The sequence below is a fragment of the Dasypus novemcinctus genome, chromosome 14 (assembly GCF_030445035.2).
Source record: "Dasypus novemcinctus isolate mDasNov1 chromosome 14, mDasNov1.1.hap2, whole genome shotgun sequence".
Taxonomy (NCBI): Eukaryota; Metazoa; Chordata; class Mammalia; order Cingulata; family Dasypodidae; genus Dasypus; species Dasypus novemcinctus.
Window position 1 is genome coordinate 109,037,648 of NC_080686.1, and position 17,019 is coordinate 109,054,666.

The 17,019-nt window shown below is 72.6% G+C and overlaps 3 protein-coding genes across 13 annotated transcripts in view; 2 read left to right on the forward strand and 1 right to left on the reverse strand.

Moving 5' to 3' along the window:
- The window catches only part of MROH1 (maestro heat like repeat family member 1), a 95,557-nt gene extending 95,330 nt beyond the window's left edge, over positions 1 to 227 (forward strand). For all 11 annotated transcript variants that reach the window (XM_058276178.1, XM_058276182.2, XM_058276173.1 and 8 more), the window contains one exon: positions 12 to 227. In XM_058276178.1, coding sequence (XP_058132161.1) covers positions 12 to 97 — 86 coding nt within the window. In that variant the 3' untranslated portion in view covers positions 98 to 227. The remainder of the gene's footprint in view (positions 1 to 11) is intronic.
- On the reverse strand, positions 171 to 16,897 carry BOP1 (BOP1 ribosomal biogenesis factor). The gene is given in 17 exon segments (XM_058276183.1): positions 171 to 509; positions 577 to 684; positions 763 to 847; positions 938 to 1,226; positions 1,294 to 1,474; positions 1,547 to 1,679; positions 1,753 to 1,822; positions 1,902 to 1,982; positions 2,072 to 2,233; positions 2,306 to 2,518; positions 2,602 to 2,703; positions 2,777 to 2,802; positions 2,805 to 2,893; positions 2,967 to 3,121; positions 11,024 to 11,107; positions 14,898 to 15,092; positions 16,774 to 16,897. Coding segments are annotated over 17 exon segments (2,199 nt in total). The 5' UTR covers positions 16,846 to 16,897; the 3' UTR covers positions 171 to 355.
- Positions 4,310 to 5,891, forward strand: SCX (scleraxis bHLH transcription factor). The gene is given in 3 exon segments (XM_004472053.5): positions 4,310 to 4,890; positions 4,892 to 4,981; positions 5,737 to 5,891. Coding segments are annotated over 3 exon segments (612 nt in total). The 5' UTR covers positions 4,310 to 4,407; the 3' UTR covers positions 5,776 to 5,891.
- Positions 16,898 to 17,019: the final 122 nt, after the last annotated feature.

The window sequence follows — 17,019 nt, forward strand, 5'->3', positions numbered from 1 at the left end:
CCTGCCCCCAGCCCTCCAGCTCCTGCTCAAGGACCCCGCCCCCGCCGTGCGGATGAGCGCCGCCGAGGCCCTGGGCCGCCTGGTGAAGTTCGCCTGAGCGCAGGCAAAGGACAGGCCAGCAGCCTGACCCTGGCCGCCGACCCCAACAGCAAGGACACCCGGAGGCCAGGCAGTGGGGGCAAGCCCCGGTGTACACTCTCTTTTTTAATAAAATCATCTGCTCTTCAGTGATGTGGGCGCGGTGGGGTCAAGCCTGCTGGGCCCACCCCCAATGCAAGGTCACGCCGCAAGGTCACACCACGCTCAGCAAGGAGGCAGCGCCGCTATTGAGGTCTTGGGGGCACAGCGAGGGGCGCTAGGTGAAGAGGCGCAGCGTGCCGTCCGCTCCTGCCGAGAAGAGCCAGGGCTGGCTGGGGTGGAAGGCCACGTCCAGCACGCCCAGGCCGCGGGTGAGCGCGTGTCCCTTGAGCACCTTCACGGGCACCAGCAGCGGGTTCTGCAGCAGGTCACTGCGGGGAGAGCAGAGGCTTAGGGCGTGCAGGACACAGGGCGGGCACGCGGGCACGGGGCGCTCACCTGTACACCGTGCCATGGCAGACGATGACGCTGCCGTCATCGGAGCCGGAGGCGAAGAGCGGGTAGTGGGGGTGGAAGGCCACTGCCCGCAGGGCCTTCTTGTGGTGCCTGCATGGAGGGAGAGAGGCTCAGCGGCCGGCCCCGGAGGGCGTGGGGTGCGCGGCCCTGCCTGTGCCCCCCACTTACCTCAGCACACGGTACGGGTGGGTGGAAAGATCCAGGTCAAACCATGCCAGCTTGCTGTCGTAGCTACCGCAGAGGACGTGGTCACCTGGCCAGGGCGGGTGCTGTGAGCTCCTGGGGCCTCAGCCGCCTGCGCTGCCCCAAGCCCCCCCTGCGCTGCCCCAGCACCTGCCCTCACCTGCGGGGTGCACGGCCAGGCTGGAGACCCACTTGCAGTTGGGCATCAGCTTCTTCGTGAGCTCCTGGCGCAGCAGGTGGTAGAGGCGGATGCTGCGCTGGGAGGCCACAAACAGGAAGGGCCGGCTGGGGTGGAAGGCCACGCGCTGCACCTGCCCGTGGCTGCGGCGGAATGGGCTCTGGCTGCGGCGCCGGCTCAGCTGGTGGATCAGCACCTGCGTGTGGCCCTGTGCTGCCAGTACCACAGCCAGGTAGTCCCCACGCCCGTGCCAGGCCACCTGCACCACAGGCTGTGGGGAGAGAGGAGCTGCAGTGTGGGCCTGGGAGCAGGACCCCGCCCGTCGGCCCGCCCCGCACCTTGCCGTGGGTGATGCGTAGCCGCAGGCCCCCCTGGCGCTCCTCCTCTGTGGCTTCCAGCCACTGGGCGGGCTGCAGCGGCGGCTCCTCGGGCGGGACGAAGGCGCTCAGCAGCTGGTCAGTGCTGCCCACCACCAGCCGGTCCCCCAGGCCCGGGTTGAGTAGCAACACGGCGTCCTCCCTGCAGGCCAGAGTCAGAGCCGGCCCTCAGCACCCAGCCACCCCCACCCAGGCCCCGGCCAGCCCCACTCACACGGCCACGGCCACCAGGCAGACAGCGGGACTGGGGCTCCAGGCGACCCCCTTCACGACGGCCCCCAGGGGCACAGTCCTCACGCAGCGGGCGGTGGCCACCTCCCAGAGCCGCACGGAGCCGTCGTCCGAGCCTGCAGAGCCAGGAGCCCCCTCAGTGGTCTGCCCGGCCCTCCCGCCCCACCCCCCACCCCTGCTCCAGCCCACCTGAAGCCAGCCACTGTCCCCCCGGCGAGACACTGAGGCTGCGGACCAAGTCACTGTGGCCCCTGTAGACCTGAGGAGGAAGCAGGCTGGTGAGAGGCTGCCGCTGAGGGCCGCAGCCAAGGGTCCCCCCAGTCTGCCCGCAGGCTCACCAGGGCCTGGCAGGTGGGGAAGGGCTGCAGGTCTCGGGGGCGCGGCAGCTTGGGGATGAGGTCCTCGGGGTCCACGTTCACCTGGAGCGGAAGAGCGTGCCGTCAGCCCCCACCGCCCCACGGGCCCCCCAAACCCACCCCAAAGTCCCCCAAACCCACCCTGCATGTACCCGCATCTTGCGCTGCCGCGGGCACAAGTAGAGATCGAGGCAGCGCTCAAAGCGCTCCTGGATGAAACGGCCGTACGCGGGCACTGCCCGCAGGCTCGGGAACTTCCGCGGCAGGAAGCTGAGCTTCCTCTCGCCAGGCTCCTGCTGCTCCCACGCCAGGCGCTGCGGAGGCAGGGGGTGAGCCAGGGCCCCCCAGGGCCAGGCCCAGCCCCTCCCGTGCCGCCCGGAGCCCACCTCCTCCTCGCTGGGCAGGTACTCAGGAGGCGGGTTGTACGACTCCGCGTGGCCGGGCAGGGCCAGCTTGGGGGCGGGGACGTGCATCTTGTGGCGCCCCAAGATGGCGCTGGGGTCCTCCTGGGCCCACAGATCGTAGTAGCTGGGGGTCGGGTCCCGGGGCCGGCGAGGCTGGAGCCAGCCCATCTTGATGGCATGCACCATCCGGGAGACCTGGGCACAACAGGGTCTCAGGGCACAGGCGACGGGGCCGCGCTGGGCATGGGGCAGGGGCCGCGCTGGGGGGCGGGGCACACCTTCTCCTTCTCCAGCAGCGACGGGATGAAGCTGCGCTTGTCGGCTGGGCGGTTGGTCACGGGGTGAATCATGAGGTCCCCACTGAAGAAGTCCACGGCCGGCTGGGGGAGAAGCACACATGCGGGCCTGCCCCTTCCAGGCGCCCCCCAGGCCCCCAGGCCCCCCACTACACACCTCATAAGGATCGAAGTTCACATCCCAAACTGGCCCCTCTGCAACCGCTGCACCAGGGCCACCTGCTCATCAGTCAGCCGCACATCCCGCCCCGTCGTCCGGTCCTGCACCGTGCGCCTGTGGACCCCTCTGTCAGGCCGGCCCCGGGTCCCAGCCCCAGCCCCAGCGCCACCGCCACTGCCCTGCCCACCAGTAATCAGGGTCATCCATTTTGTCCAGGAACTGGTCGAGCTCATCCTGGCTGCGCAGGGGCTTGTAGATGCGCCTGCCGTCCAGGTCGTAGCCGATGTGCGGGAAGTCCTCGTACCACTCCAGTGGCACGTTGCCCACCGTGTTGCGGATGTCCTGGGGGGGGACCTTCCTGCATCAGCACCGTGCTCCCCACACCGTTTCCCTCTCCACCCATCCAGGAGCTACAGAAGAGAGCCCTTAAGGCCTGGGGTCTCAGGTCACCAAACCCCCGACCCTGCCTGCTCTGGGCCCTGGGGCGTGACGTGGCACAGCCACCGGTCCTGCTCCCACCCGTCCTCGGAGGCGCCGGGCTGCACCTTCACATTTTCCACTGAAGAGGTGCCAGCCCCCCCCAAGGCTGCTTGGCCGGGGCTCCCGGCAGCCACAGACAGTGGTGACCTCATCGCCGTGGGCGCCCTCCCCGGCGGGGCCCTCAGGCAGACGTGGGCGGCCCCAGTGCAGGGGCTGAGGGAAGCCCCTGCCTACCCATCCACACATGGCCAAACAGGTGTCAGAGCACCCCTCCCCCAGCCCCCAGGCTTCCCCCAAGGCCCTCCAGGTCCTGCCCCAGAGCCCCACCCCCACGGGCACAGCCACGACGTTCCTGGACACATTCCTGGCCGCAGCCCCTGCCAGCCACCGCTGCACTCCGCCCAGCCCAAGGCCGCTGCCCAGGCAGCCAGGCAGCCGCTTGGCCAGGGACCACTTCCTGCAACGGTAGCCGCGTGGGGGAGGGGCCGGGGTCTGGGCGCAGCTGGAGACCGAGTCTGCCCCCCAGGTGACAGCATAGGCCCCCCGAGCCCGGGCCCTCTCTGCAGCCGTGGCCCTCAAAAGCACAACGCCCCCGGGGCCAGGCCTCGTCCATGCCCCGTGCAGCAGGCCGGGGGTCTGGCGAGCAGGCGAGGCTTCCCCGGGCAGCCAGCCGGGGGCAGGTGCAGGGCCAGGCGGCGGGACCCAGAGCGCCCAGCGCGAGCGCGGCAGAGGCACGTCTGCCCCGTGTCCCCGCCCTGCACAGGAGAGCGCAGAAATCCCGGGGGCACGTGGGACAGACGGACAAGCGAGGCGGGGCCGCGGCAGCAGCCAGCCCGGGACTGCCGACCGACGGGAGGGGGCGGCCGGCCTGGGGGCCCAGAGCCACCCCCGGGGGCCCCGCTTCCCCCCGCGTCCCCCCAGAGGGGGCGAGGGCGGCGGGACGGCGGCCGGGGGCGGGGCGGGGCGGGGCGGGGGCGGGGCGCGCGGGGGGCGGGGCGGCCGTGGCTCTAAAGGCCGCGCTCGCGGCCGCGCTCCACCCGGACGCACGTGTGCGCGGCGCCGGCAGGCAGACCCCGGCCCGGCCCCGGGCGCCCGCGAGGCCCGCGGCGGCGGCATGCGCGGCGGGCGGCGGAGCTGACGGCGGCCCCATGTCCTTCGCCATGCTGCGCGCGGCGCCGCCCGGCCGCTACCTGTACCCCGAGGTCAGCATGCTGTCGGAGGACGAGGACAACGGCAGCGAGAGCTCGGGCTCCGACGAGAAGCCGTGCCGCGTGCACGCGGCGCGCTGCGGCCTCCAGGGCGCCCGGCGGAGGGCCGGGGGGCGGCGCGCGGGGGGCGGCCCGGGGCCCGGGGGGCGGCCGGGCCGGGAGCCCCGGCAGCGGCACACGGCCAACGCGCGCGAGCGGGACCGCACCAACAGCGTGAACACGGCCTTCACGGCGCTGCGCACGCTCATCCCCACCGAGCCCGCCGACCGCAAGCTCTCCAAGATCGAGACGCTGCGCCTGGCCTCCAGCTACATCTCGCACCTGGGCAACGTGCTGCTGGTGGGCGAGGCCTGCGGCGACGGGCAGCCGTGCCACGCGGGGCCCGCCTTCTACCACGCGGCGCGCGCCGGGAGCCCCCCGCCACCCCCCGCCGCCCCCGCCGCCGGCCCGGGACGGCGAGAACGCGCAGCCCAAGCAGATCTGCACCTTCTGCCTCAGCAACCAGAGGAAGCTGGTGAGCCGGGTCCAGGGGGCGGGCCGCGCGCGGGCCCCACCTGCAGGGTGGCTGGGCACCCGGGCGGGGGCAGCTGGAGGCGGCGGGGACCGAGGGGCTGGGCCTTCCTCCTGCCTTCCCCAGGACGGACCCTGGACGTGCAGGACGCAGAGAAGGGCTGGAGGGGCTCCCAGGAAGGCCGCGCCGATGCGCCACCCTGGGAGAGGCTGGGGACGGCCCGGGGGAGGGGTGGGCAGTGAGGAGGAGCCCCGGCCCGAGCGCCCCACCGCCCCCAGCACCTGCCGCCCCTCACTCTCAGCACGGCCTCCTGGGCCCCACGAGGCCCGGCCGGGCCCCAGCGCCGCCTGGGCTGTCGGAGGCTGGTGGGAGAGCATGGGGGGCTGGGGCGGGGGGCTGCGGAGGGGCTGCTGAGATTTACAGCCCTGCAGCACTTGGGGGCACCGGAAAGCAGGGCGAGCGGGGAGAGAGCGCAGCGCCGGCTTCCCAATCCCCACTTCCTCTCCAGACAGCACGAGCGTGAGCTCCTGGGGCCGGAACATCTGGGAAACTTAATTTTACAATTGCGGCTGTGGAGCGGCGTGCTCCCCTCCCCACGCTGCGCCCAGGAGGCCGGGCGAGCCCGGAAGGGGGGTGCTTCTGCGCTGCCACCACAGAGAGCACCAAGTGGCCAGAGCGGAGAGAAGCCGGGGCAGGGGGCCACAGAGATGGCGTCTGACAGTCCCGCCCTGCCCCCTGCCCCCTGCCCCCCCGCACAGAGCAAGGACCGGGACAGAAAGACGGCGATTCGCAGCTAGGCGGCCACGCCAGCCGGAGCGGATGGCGCTGGAGAGCAGAGCCCGGGGACCGAGCAGGGACGCAGCGCCTGCCGCCCCGCCCGAGCGCCCACAGGCTGCGGGCAGCGGGAGCAGCCCCGGGCCAGCCCGCCCCTGGCTGGTGAGTGGGGCCGGACAGACGGGGGCAGCAGGGCTGGGGTCTGGCCCCAGCACCCACCCAGGCCCCCCTGGAACTTTCCTGCCTTGGTTTCTCCTGAGAACCTCGGGCTGGCGTCTCATTTCCTCGATATGATAATATAAAGCTTGGAAATTTTGTATAATTAAAAAAAAAAACAGTATCGTGCTACTATGGAAACCCAGGGTTCTCCCGGAGCCTGAACGGGGCAGGGGCTGCCTCCTCACGCCGCCCCCCGCGGCTGGAGACGCCCTAGCTCTGAGTGGAGCCGTCGGGTCAGGGGTGGCCCCGGGGACCCAGGCCTGGCTCCCTCAAGGGATGCCGGGGAGGGGGGCAGGTGGAGTCAGCCCACCACACGTGGTGCCCGTGGCAAGAGCCACAAGCAGCGCCCGTGGGCAGCGCGGCGAGGAGGGCCCAGTGTACAGGGCACCTCTGCCCTCCTGCTGGGTGCGCAGCTGAGGCCAGCCAGGGTGGCAGTGGCCTCAGCCCCCCTGAGGGTCCAGCGGCAGGGCCTGGGCCTCCAGCCTGCGCGGCCCACGACGGAGAGGAAGCCCCAGAACTCTGCGCCAGCCGGCTGCCCCTGCCCCCACCCGGCCTCTCAGCCCGCCCACCACTGCCCACACGGGGTCCTGCCCCACATGCCGTGCACAGCTGGCCAGCCGTTAAGCCCTGCAGGTGACCGCTTGACTTGGTGGCGTGAGCTGTGGGTCCCGCAGTGGCCCCCGCCCCCCAGCGGCCTGACCCCGGGAGCCGGGCGGGCGGAGCGCCAGGTGCGGAGCAGGGCCAGCCCCACTCAGAACGCCCGCTGCCCTCAGCACCGTGCTCAGCGCACCCAGCCAGCGGGGCAAGGCTGCCGGGCACCCTGCAGCGGAGGGCAGGCCGGGGCTGCCCCTCTGCCTGGCAGGCCGGCCCCTGGCCCCCAGGTTCCCAGCACCCGAGGAAAGTGGAGGGACTGGGGGAGGGCTGGGGGGGCACGTCTGACCCAGGAGAGGCGCCCGGGCTTCCTGTCCTTGTCCCGCAGGAGCCCCCAGCCAGCTGGAGGAAGGGGAGCGGGCAGGGGGCTGAAGAAGAGACAGACAGGGGGCAGGCCCAGCCCCCGGCGGCTCAGAGTCTTGGGGTCTCCGCACAGACCCAGAGGGTGGCCGGCAGCTGGGCGCCCCTCAAGGCCCAGGAGAGTGTGTGCTCTGGGGGCCGTGGGCTCCTCCTGAGCAGGCACAGCCGAGGCCACCCGTGCCCGGCGCTGGCACCACCTGGCAGGGCAGTGGGGGGTGCAGAGGAAGGAAGCTTCCGGTTCCAGAAACACCTTCTGGGCCCCTTGGGCCGTGGCAGATTGGGGGGCGGGGGCCGGGGCACGCGGTGACCAGGTGCCCGGCTGGAACGCGGGGGCCTGCCGCCACTGTCCTGGAGCCTGAGTGCGGACTGGGGGGCAGAGTCCGCAGTCTCGGCCCAGCGACCTCGGTCAGGCTGGCCACAGCGCCGCAGCGGGGGCGCGGGGCACGCGCCTCCCACACATGGGGGCCGGACCCCCGCCCACGACTCCCACTGGCGACTCCTACGGTGGCTGCAGCTTGGCGGCTCCACTGGGCAGCCGGCCCAGCCGCTCCCTGTGAGCGCCGGTAGCAGCGCCGAGATCCCGGCCCGCCCGCCAGGAGGGGCGGGTAGGACGCTCCGTCACCCTCCGCTGCTCAGAAACTCAAACCAGGCCTGGGGCCCCCGGCCCGCTGCCCCCCACGAGGGCTCCCCCAGGGCGCAGGCTTCGCCCTCTGCCAGAGGCCGGGGGAGGGGGTGGGGGCGCCGCGGCCGGCTGCCCCGCGCAGGCCGAGCGGGCTGGAAGCTGTCAGCTCCCGTCCCCACGCTGGGGAACGAGCTGCCGGCCGCGCCACATGATCCATCACAGCCGCCCGCGCCGGCCGCCGCCCCCGCCCGCTCAGCACCTGCGGGCTGCCAGGAAACACGTGCGTCCCCACGGGAGGGCGGGCAGGGACCTGCGGGTCAGGCCCGGCGCGGGGCCGGGCAGCCCTGACCCCGCGGGGCCGGGCAGGGACCCCCACCCCAGACGAGGCGGGCCGGCCAGCAGCGTGGGGCGGGCGGCGGGGCGGCTTCCGCTCGCGGCCCCTCCCCCGCCCTCCCCGCCCCCTCCCCAAAGTGGCTGCAGCTGTCAGGGGCAGACTGGAAGTGCAGGTACCTGGCCCGCCGCCCGCCGCGTCTGTCTGCCGGGAGAGGAAGCCGGCCCACCTCTGGAATCCCTCACTAGCTCCTCGTTCACGCTCCCCACCTGTCCCCCGGGACCGCGGGTCCGCCGCCCCCGCCCGGGCGCGCTCGCTTCCCTCCGGCCCCTCTCCAGTTACAATGCCGCAGTGTTCTTCAGCCCCCGCGCGGCTCTGTCTCCAGCGCCCCGCGGCCTTCCTGTGCAGCCCCCTCCCGGCACGGCGGTGGGGGTCCGGCTGTCAAACTGCTGGGGGCGAGCGGGGGCGCAGCGCCCAGGCTCACCTGCTGCAGCGGCCCGGCCGGAGGTTCTAGCAGGACGCCGACCCCGAGCCGGTGCAAGGGGCGACAGCCAGGCCCCGGCGCCCCCTCCCGCCCACGGGCACAGAATCGGCCAGGCCCCAGCCCCACGCTGCACGCGCCCCAGCCCTGCCCCGCATCTACCCGCGCCTGCGCGGCTATGAGCAGCTGCGGGGTGGTGCCCCAGAGGCAGCCCTGACCCAGGCCTGTGGGGGGACCGTGGCCCCCCAGCCCAGCCCCCCAGCCCGCCCCAGGCCTGCCCAGGCTGCACCCGACAGAGGCCCCTGCACCCCGCGCAGTGCTTCAGGTTGGGGGCTCCTGGCATTTCAGACTACCTCAGGCCCCGCCCCAGACCCTCTGTACCCCGAAAGATCACCTCAGGCTGGCCTGCATCGCTGCCCTTGTGGGCCCCAGCCCTGGGCAGGGCTCCCTCCCCAGGAGCCCTGACCCAGCCCCCTGCGGCCCACACCGGCCCAGTGGGCACCCTCAGGCCCCGCCGACACTGCGCCCCCACTTCCTGGCCCGGGGCCCCCCACGGCAGCCCATGCCTCTGAGGGCTCCCCTCCCAGAGCACAGGAGGCGGGACGGCCCCATGCGCCCCGGCCAGGACAGAGGGTGGCGGTGCAGGCCCAGGGCCAGGTGAGGCCGGAGGTGCCCGGCTCCGCGGGGACGCGGCCTTTGGGCCAGTCACCTGAGCTCCAGCACGCCCCAGAGCAGGGAGGGCCGGGCCTGGGCTGGGAAACCCGAGCGCGCCTTGAGGAGCCGACGCCGCCCCGCGCGGGGGGAGGCCGTAAGCCGGCCAGCACGGGAGGCAGCTGCCGGCGCAGTAGCCGGGAAGGCCATTAACGACGCCTGGCGCGAGAGCAGAGGGGAGTGCGGACGCTGGAGGCCGCGGCCAGCGGGGCGGGCGGGGCGGCCGGGGGGGGGGCCAGCCCCCTTTCGCCCCGGCCCCCACCCGCCGGTGACACCTGGGGCCCCGCGGGGCAGCCCCCTCACCCTCCCGCCCCAAGCCCATGGGCCCTCAGCCTGGCCATGCGTCTGGACAAGGCGCTGCGGGCGTGCGGGCGGCCGCCCCCAGCTCGGCCTCAGTTTCTCGTCACAGAGCAGAGGGGCTGCTCCAAGGGTGACTCCGCCCCCGCCGGCCCACCTCCTAGGATGAGATCACGTCTGAGGCCGGGGCGGGGGGCGTGGAGGGGGCGCAGCCGGCCCTGCCCCCAGGGGCCCTGCGCTGCTCGGGGTCTGGACCTGGGAGGGGGCTGGGGGGCCCAAGTGCTCCCAGGGAAGGGCTCTTCCGACTCAGTGCAGCCGGGTCAGGGTCCCCAGCAGACCAAGGGTCAGGAGGCCCTGGCCCCCCCACCTGCCAGACCAGGTGGTGGCCAGGGCGTGCCCTCCCTGGGGACCCAGGCTGCCGCGCCCTGCTGTCCCCGGCGGGGCCGCAGCCGCACCCACCCGCCGTGCCAGCGCAGGCCTAGCAAGTCTGTTTTTCCACGCGGCTGTGCCCGGCCCTCGGGCCGACCCCACACCCCAGGCCAACCCGCCAGCAGGTCCGCGGAGGAGATGTGGCCCCAGGCGCCGACGGCTGGCGCAGTAGGAGGGGCCGCCACCCAGAGGGGCTGCAGCCCGGCCCTGCACACGGCCAAGAGGTGCCTTCACAAGAGACTGAGTGCACTGACCCCCTCCCCGCCCCCAGGCCCCGAGCGGCCCGGCGCCTCGGCCCCGCAGCCCAGGGCTGCTGCCGGCTGCTGGGGGAGGCGGAAGCATCTGCACGGTCCTGGCCTGCGCCCTGAAAGCTGAGCTCCGCCGCCCCCTCGGCCGCCATGGCCGCGCGGGCAGGGCGGGCGGGGGTCTGCTGTCACCCGGCCCACATATGGGATAGTCATCGCCGAGGAAGCCCCTGCGGCCCCCGCGGCTTCCTCCTGGCCGGCGGGCTGCCCACCGCCGAGCAGCCCCCGCAGGGCAGCCCGGGCCGCAAGCACCCCGCCCCCCGCGCCGCGCGCCCAGGAGCAGCGCCAGGATGTGGCGGCCGCCAGGACGCCCCGGAGGGGGAGGCGGGCCGGGAGCCCAGGCAGCCGCGCGGCCAGGAAACCGATTTATTTTGTTTTGTCTCTGCCCCGAGCACACAGCAGACGGGAGCAGGCGGGCGGCCAAGGCGCGTGCAGCGCTGCCAGAGCGTGGCGGGGGGGGGGGAGGGGGGGGGCTGCGGGGGGCGGGGGCCTCCCGGAAAGGCCAGGGGCCGCCCCAGGCAGGCAGGCAGGCCGGCCGGCCTGCGGCCCCGCGCCCGCCAGCACGGCCGGGTCAGCGCCCGCCCGACGCAGCGCGGGGCCCTGGCCCACCTCAGGGCAATCGCCCAGGGGACTCGGCCCACTCTCCCCACGCAGCCCCGCGTCGTGCGCGAGGCTGACTGCGTCACTGCTCCCAGCCCGCTCAGCACCCACCACAGGGCGTGGCCGCCTCTGGGCCTGTCCCCGGGCACTGGTGGCCCTCAGAGGCCCCCGTGCCAGCCCCGCACCAGTCCCTCTCCTTCCCGGCCCAGGGCGGCCCCTCCCCACAGCAGCCCTCCAGCGGGCAGACCCCCGCGCACTCGCCCACCTCCTCATCCGAGCTGTCCTGCGCGTACTCGTCGTCCGGCTGGGGTCTTCCCGCTGCTGCCGTCCTTGGGGACGGGGGTCCAGCCTGTGGAGAGAGAGGCGGCCGGTCAGAGGCTGTCCAACGCCCCTGCCCTCGGGAGGCCGTGGGCCTGCCTCCGTGGGCACACGTGGGGTCCCACGGGCACCTTGCCGCCCAGTCTCCTCCCACCCCACCTGCCCAGCCTCAGCACCTGGGTCCCCAGGACCCCCACCCAGGGCCCGGCCGTGCCCGGCCCCATGGCCCCCAGACACAGCAGGGCCCCGCCGGGCGCCACCCCCACCCACAGCCAGCCTCCCCCGCGCCGGCCCGGGGCCTCGGTCCTCTGCGCGCTCCCGGCCCACCGGCCCCCACACGCTTGCCTGGCAGCGGCTCGGCCCCGACCTGGGGGCTTGGGGGCCCACTCCTCAGGGCGAGGCCCCACCCGAGCACCCAGGGCAGTGTGGAGCTGCGGCCGCCAGGGCCAACGGGTGCCGGCCCCCGGGTGCCCCCCCGCTGCGAGCCCTGGCTCCAGGCCGCCCCGGGTCAGTGAGTGCGCGCAGCCAGAACTCAGACCCCAGCCTGGAAAAGAGATCCTCCTGGAGGGGGCGGCGGGCGCGGCGGGATCGGGTTCCTGGCACCGTGCTGATGGGAAAGCCAGCCCCACCTCGCACGCCCGGGGGAGGGAGCCCGGGGGCCGGCCGGCAGGGGTCCTCCCCGCGCCCCCTGCCCAACAGACGGGCGAGCGCTTAAGCTTCCCCCAGGCAGGGAGCAGGCCACGTGCCGCTCCCGCCTCCCTCCACCCGGCCTGGCCAGGCCCTGCCCTGCGGCGGCCGCTCCCCTGCCCGCCCGCGGCCCGTCCCGGCGCTCTTCGGTCCTGCCCACGGGAGCCCTCCGGCAGGGCAGGCTCTGGGCAGCCTGCAGTGGGGCACACGCTCGAGGGAGACGCGATGGCGGTGGGAAGACACACACGGCCCCTGCGGTGCCAGCACCGAGCCGGGCCTGCCCCTGCACCCCCAGCCCCCAGGGGGTCCCCAACGCCGCCCTGGACGCAGCGCGGCCCCAACGCGCAGCGCAGCCACAGCCCAGGCACGCGCGGGCCCCGACGTGCAGGGCGGGCTGCGTCCGCCAGGGGGCAGCAGCGAGGCTGAACGCGAGGGGACGGGGCAGGCCACCTCTGCGTGCGGGAAGCGTGGACGTGCCTGAGCAGGGGGTCGCCATCTCCAATTTACGAACGAGAGAGGCAAACGCGCCAGAGGCTGCCGGCTGCGAGCCCGCCTTCCCAGCCAAGGACCCCCGAGGCTGGCCTGGCCAGGCCGGGGCAGCAGGGGCAGGCGCTCCGAGGCAGGTCCCGCCCACCGCCGGGGCAGGCGGGGCTCGGGCAGGGCCAGACCTCGGTGGGGGAACCTCGGGGAGAAGCAGGGCGTCCTGGCCAGGGGTGGCGCCCCCCATGCACGGCCACCGGGGGCGGGGGACAGCCAGCGGGGCCGCCCCAAGCCAGGCGCGCAGGACACCCCCAAGGAGCGCCGAAACAGGCACCGCTGTTCCCCTGCCTGCAGTGGACCCCACCCGGTCTGCCCACAGCTGCGCCACAGGCAGCGGCCACAGGCCCTCAGCCAGTGCATGAGCTTGGACTGTAGTCCAGCCTCCGCCTGGCCTAGCCCAAGGAGAGGGACCCCAGCCCTGGGCCCATGTAGCCGACCAAGTGGCCTCCCTAAGCTGCCGAGTAAACCGCGCAGCAGCTGCCCCAGGCGCAGAGGGCACCAGCAGCTCAGACCAGAGTGCGAGGGCCGCGCCCGCCAGGCTGCCCACCACGGGCCGCTCGGCCGCCTGAACAACAGAGCCGGATGGAGCACGGGGCTGGACGAAGCTCTTGGGAACAGCCCAGCACCCCCTTCACGCAGCCGCTGGGGCCAGGCGCTGCAGACAGCCAGGGCGGGCGGACAGAGGCGGCGCTGCTGGGGCGAGGCCACCGGTCCTGAGCGGGCCGGTGTGGGTGCCGGCTCCTAGGATCCCCCCGACCCAGAAAATGCTCAGAACTCGTGCCAGGAACCGCCGGGGCCCACCAAGTGGGTTGCGTCGTCACCCTGAGGGCGACGGCAAAGGGCGGCAAGCGCATCCACATGGGGGCCGCGGCTGCGGCCATGGGCAGCCGACGAGAAGGCGGCGTGAACCACGCTGCGTGCTCCCCTTTGTCAGGAGACGATCGAATGCTTCGTGCACGTGCCTCAACTCGGCTACGCAAAGGGCACCCCGGAGAGACCCCAAGAAGCTGCAGCCTGGCTGCCCAGACGCAGGAGCAGCCCGGGGTGGACGGCGCTCATCAGCCTGGAAGCTGCCACGAGGCAGCGCCCTGCAGGAAGCGGGGCCAGGGGCCCGGGGCGAGGCAGGACGCGGGAGGGCACGCGCACCCTGGCACGGAGCGGAACCGCGGGCCGCGCCACACGGCCTACAAGGGCCAGCAGGGACCGGGGAGGAGGGCGGCGTCTGCCCCCGGGGACGTGCCCGTGGCAAGGCCAGCGCCCGCTCGGGGCTCTTGCCGCAAACCAGCAAGGAGAGCGCCAGGCTCCATATCCCCAGGGACCATCACAGCGAGGGGCGCTGGCCTCAGAGCAGCCCCCAGCTCAGCCGGCAGCGCCACTGTGGGTGCCGACAGCCCTGACGCGCCGCAGCAGGGGGCCGGGCAGCCCCGCCCCCACCCCTCCTGGTCGGGAGGATCACCGTGGGGAAAAGAAACCCCAAGGGGCCCGGTCGACGCCCCGAGCACCCAGGTGCTCCTCTCGGCCCAACCCCAGCCCAGGGAGGCCACCCCCAGCCCAGGGGAGCCACCTCGGGCCCCCGGCAGGGGCGTGCCAATGTGGCGACGCCAGGCCCTTGGCCGCGCACCCTGGTGTGCTTGGAGACACTGCGCACTGCCTGCTTTAACTAGACAGACGGAGAAGGCCCACGTTTAAGGGCGGGGACCCTCAACCGTAAAAAGCACTCAGGAGAGCGGGCGTAGCTCGGTGGTCGAGCACCTGCTGCCCGCGCACGAGGTCCTGTGTTCAATCCCCGGTACCTCCTAACAAAGTAAAATGCAAAAACGGGGAGACCCAAAAAGCCTTGCAAAGTCCATTATTCACTGCAGGTTCCAGCCAGGGCTCAGGGCACTGGCAGCAACGTCCACTCTCACTCGGTGCACTGGCCGGTGCTGGAGCCGCTTCCTGAGAGCATGTTCTGTCATTTTAAAACTTTAAGCAGGGGGCGGGTGTAGCTCAGTAGCTGGGTGCTGGCCAGCCTGTAAGAGGCCCTGGGAAATTAAAAGGTTTCCCATCATCCTACAAGCTGGAGCTGACGCAGTGCATGGCACTGCCAAGGAGGCATGGTGCTGCCGCGCGCCCTGCGCAGACATGGCGGCCACACGCGAGGCATTGGTCCCATCTTGTGGGGAGCAGGTGGGGCCCAGAAGGCCGGGCCACCCCCATGCCGCGCCCGGGACCTCCAGGGCTGTGCTGGTCCCAGGAACTGCGTCGCCACCTTGTTCAGAAGACCCTGACGCCACGACCTCGCACTCCAGCGGCTCTAGGCTCCTCCCCCTTCTCCAGAAGGGCAGGATCTGTCCTCCCCACCACTCGGGCCCCGTCCTGGGGGGCGACTAGCAAGGCCAGCTGAGCCCCTGCCCCACTCGAGCCCAGGAGAGATGACCGCCAGCAGGTCGGGGGGTCCTCCGCGGCCCGTGGGAGGTCTGGAGCCCCCGGAGACTCTCACACCCTCGTAGTGGAGAAGTAGCGCCCGGGGCCAGGTCACCCCACCTTCCAACACACCGCCCCTGATGGGCCCCAGGGATCCCTGGCACCCCGGAGCCAAGCGGATCACCCACCTGCGACTGTCCCTCGGTGCTCCTCTCCGCCCTGCAATGGCCCTCGTCGCTGCTGGCCCCGCTCTCTCCCTCGTCGCCATCCTCGCTGCTGTCGCTGCCGGAATCTTCCAGGCCCGAGAACACGCTCTCCTCGCTGTCAGAGAGGCCAGAGTCATGGCCTTCACCGCGGCTGGGAGCAGGTGGGCAGAGAGAGGGCTGCAAGGAAGCACAGCGCTGGTCACAGCCGGACGCTGGCAGGCCACCCCTGTCCGTTCACCCCACCTGCCCAGCCCTTCCTCTTCCGACGGTGCTAAGCGCACGGCCCCTGCCCTGGAAAGGGCACTTCTTCCTGGTGCCTCATGAGGGACAGCCTGCTCTCCGGCCACGCTCACTTCCCGCCAGCAGAACCAGCCCCCACTGCTCCCACAGCCCCAGGGCTGAGACCACTTGCAGTGGAGGCCGGGAGCCCTCAGCTAAAGAGGCCGCCTAGAGAGATTTCACAAGGGCGCACGGGCTCCCACAAAGCCAGGCCGTCCGGCCGCGCTGCTCGTGAACCGCGCGCTCGCGGGCATTCACCCACAACCCTGTGACCAGCACTCCCAGGCCTCCCCACTGCCCAGCGCGTGGGCCATCTGGCCTCTGGCCTCTTGATACTCTATTTAGTGCTCAGTTTCTGCGGTTTTGTGCTTTTTCTCGGGTGGTGAGCCTGTTGCAACGGCCCCCAGGCGTAGCGCTCCTGACGAGCTGCCGGGATGTGCCTCAGGAGACGCGCCCAGGCCTTCAGTGCCCGGGGTCCCAAGATGGGCGTGAGCCAGTCAACAAGAGCTATTAAATGGGGGGCTCACGCCCACCCACTCACCCGAGCCGTCCACTGTCACTCCACCCTGAGGGCCTGCGTGGGCCTCTAAGGTGGAACTGAGAACCTGAAGCGATCTGAGAGCAGAATCCGAGACATCCCTCTTTTCCTAGTACCTTACAACACTCTCACCAGCTCGGTTTTCCTAGACATTGTCTTACAGGTTTAGCTCTAACAGCCAGTTGGCCACACAACAGAATAGCCAGAAACAGGGCATAAAATGGTCTGGGAGGAAACAACTAACTCCTGAGAAGGACACAGTCAACTGGAGGAAGCAGCCAAGTCCAGGAACTGGGCAGGGGGGCTGCTGGCCGGCAGGGGGGTCCCTGCTGGCCAGCTGGGGGAGCCGGGCAGTGAATCTATTTCACAAAGCAATGGTACAACCTCAACCAGCACATTTAAGGGGAGTCGGCTGTGTGAGGCTCAACTGGACACATCCCAAACTGTATGACACCCCCAACCAAGCCAGAGGTGAGTGAGCCAAGGACAACGGCCAGTGCCGTTACCGAGGTGGACAGGCAGTGGGTTCTGTCTGCGTTTTTCTATCATTTGCACTTTTTACTGCAGGTCCAGTAACGTGTCAGCAAAACAGGACAAGCAAGCGGCGCCTATGGACCTGCAGGGGGGCACCCCGCCGTTCCCCGGCGGGGGTGGGGGGGGGGGGTGCCGTCAGCGCATTGGCGTCAGAGCGGACGCCCCAGCCTACCCTCCGGCTGCTTCTCAGACACGGAAAGCCCGGATCGCTCCCGACGTGAGGGCAGCCCCTGCACAGCCGCCCTCCGCCTGCGACCCCCACGTGCGGGTCCAGCGACCGCCTCGCGGGACCGCGCCAGGTTCCCCCGCCGCGTCCGGGGGATCAGAGTCGTCCCTTCCCCGCCGCCGGCCGCGCCCGGAGCACAGCGAGCCCCGCAGCCCTCGGGGGGACCGGGTGGACCCGAACACCCGCGCCCCGGCGCCCACGTGCACGCCGCGCGGGGCTCGGCCGCACCCCCGCCCCGCCGGACCGCCGCTCCCCGCCACACCCCGAGACCCCGCGCCCACCTCCTCGGGCTCGGGCCCCGGCTCCGGCTCCGCGGGCCGCTTCGCCGGCTGCGCGCCCCGCGCCCCCGCCATGCTCCGCCGCGCCGGCTCCGCTCCCCGAATTGCCTCTTCCGGCAGCGACTCGGCCGCGTGCGCGCGCGGGGCGGGGCTCGGGTCAGAGGGCACGGCCGGCCCCGCCCCGACTCCATTGGCAGGCGGCGGGGGCGGGGCCGGCGCGCGCAGGCGCACGGGGCGGGGCGTCTGCGC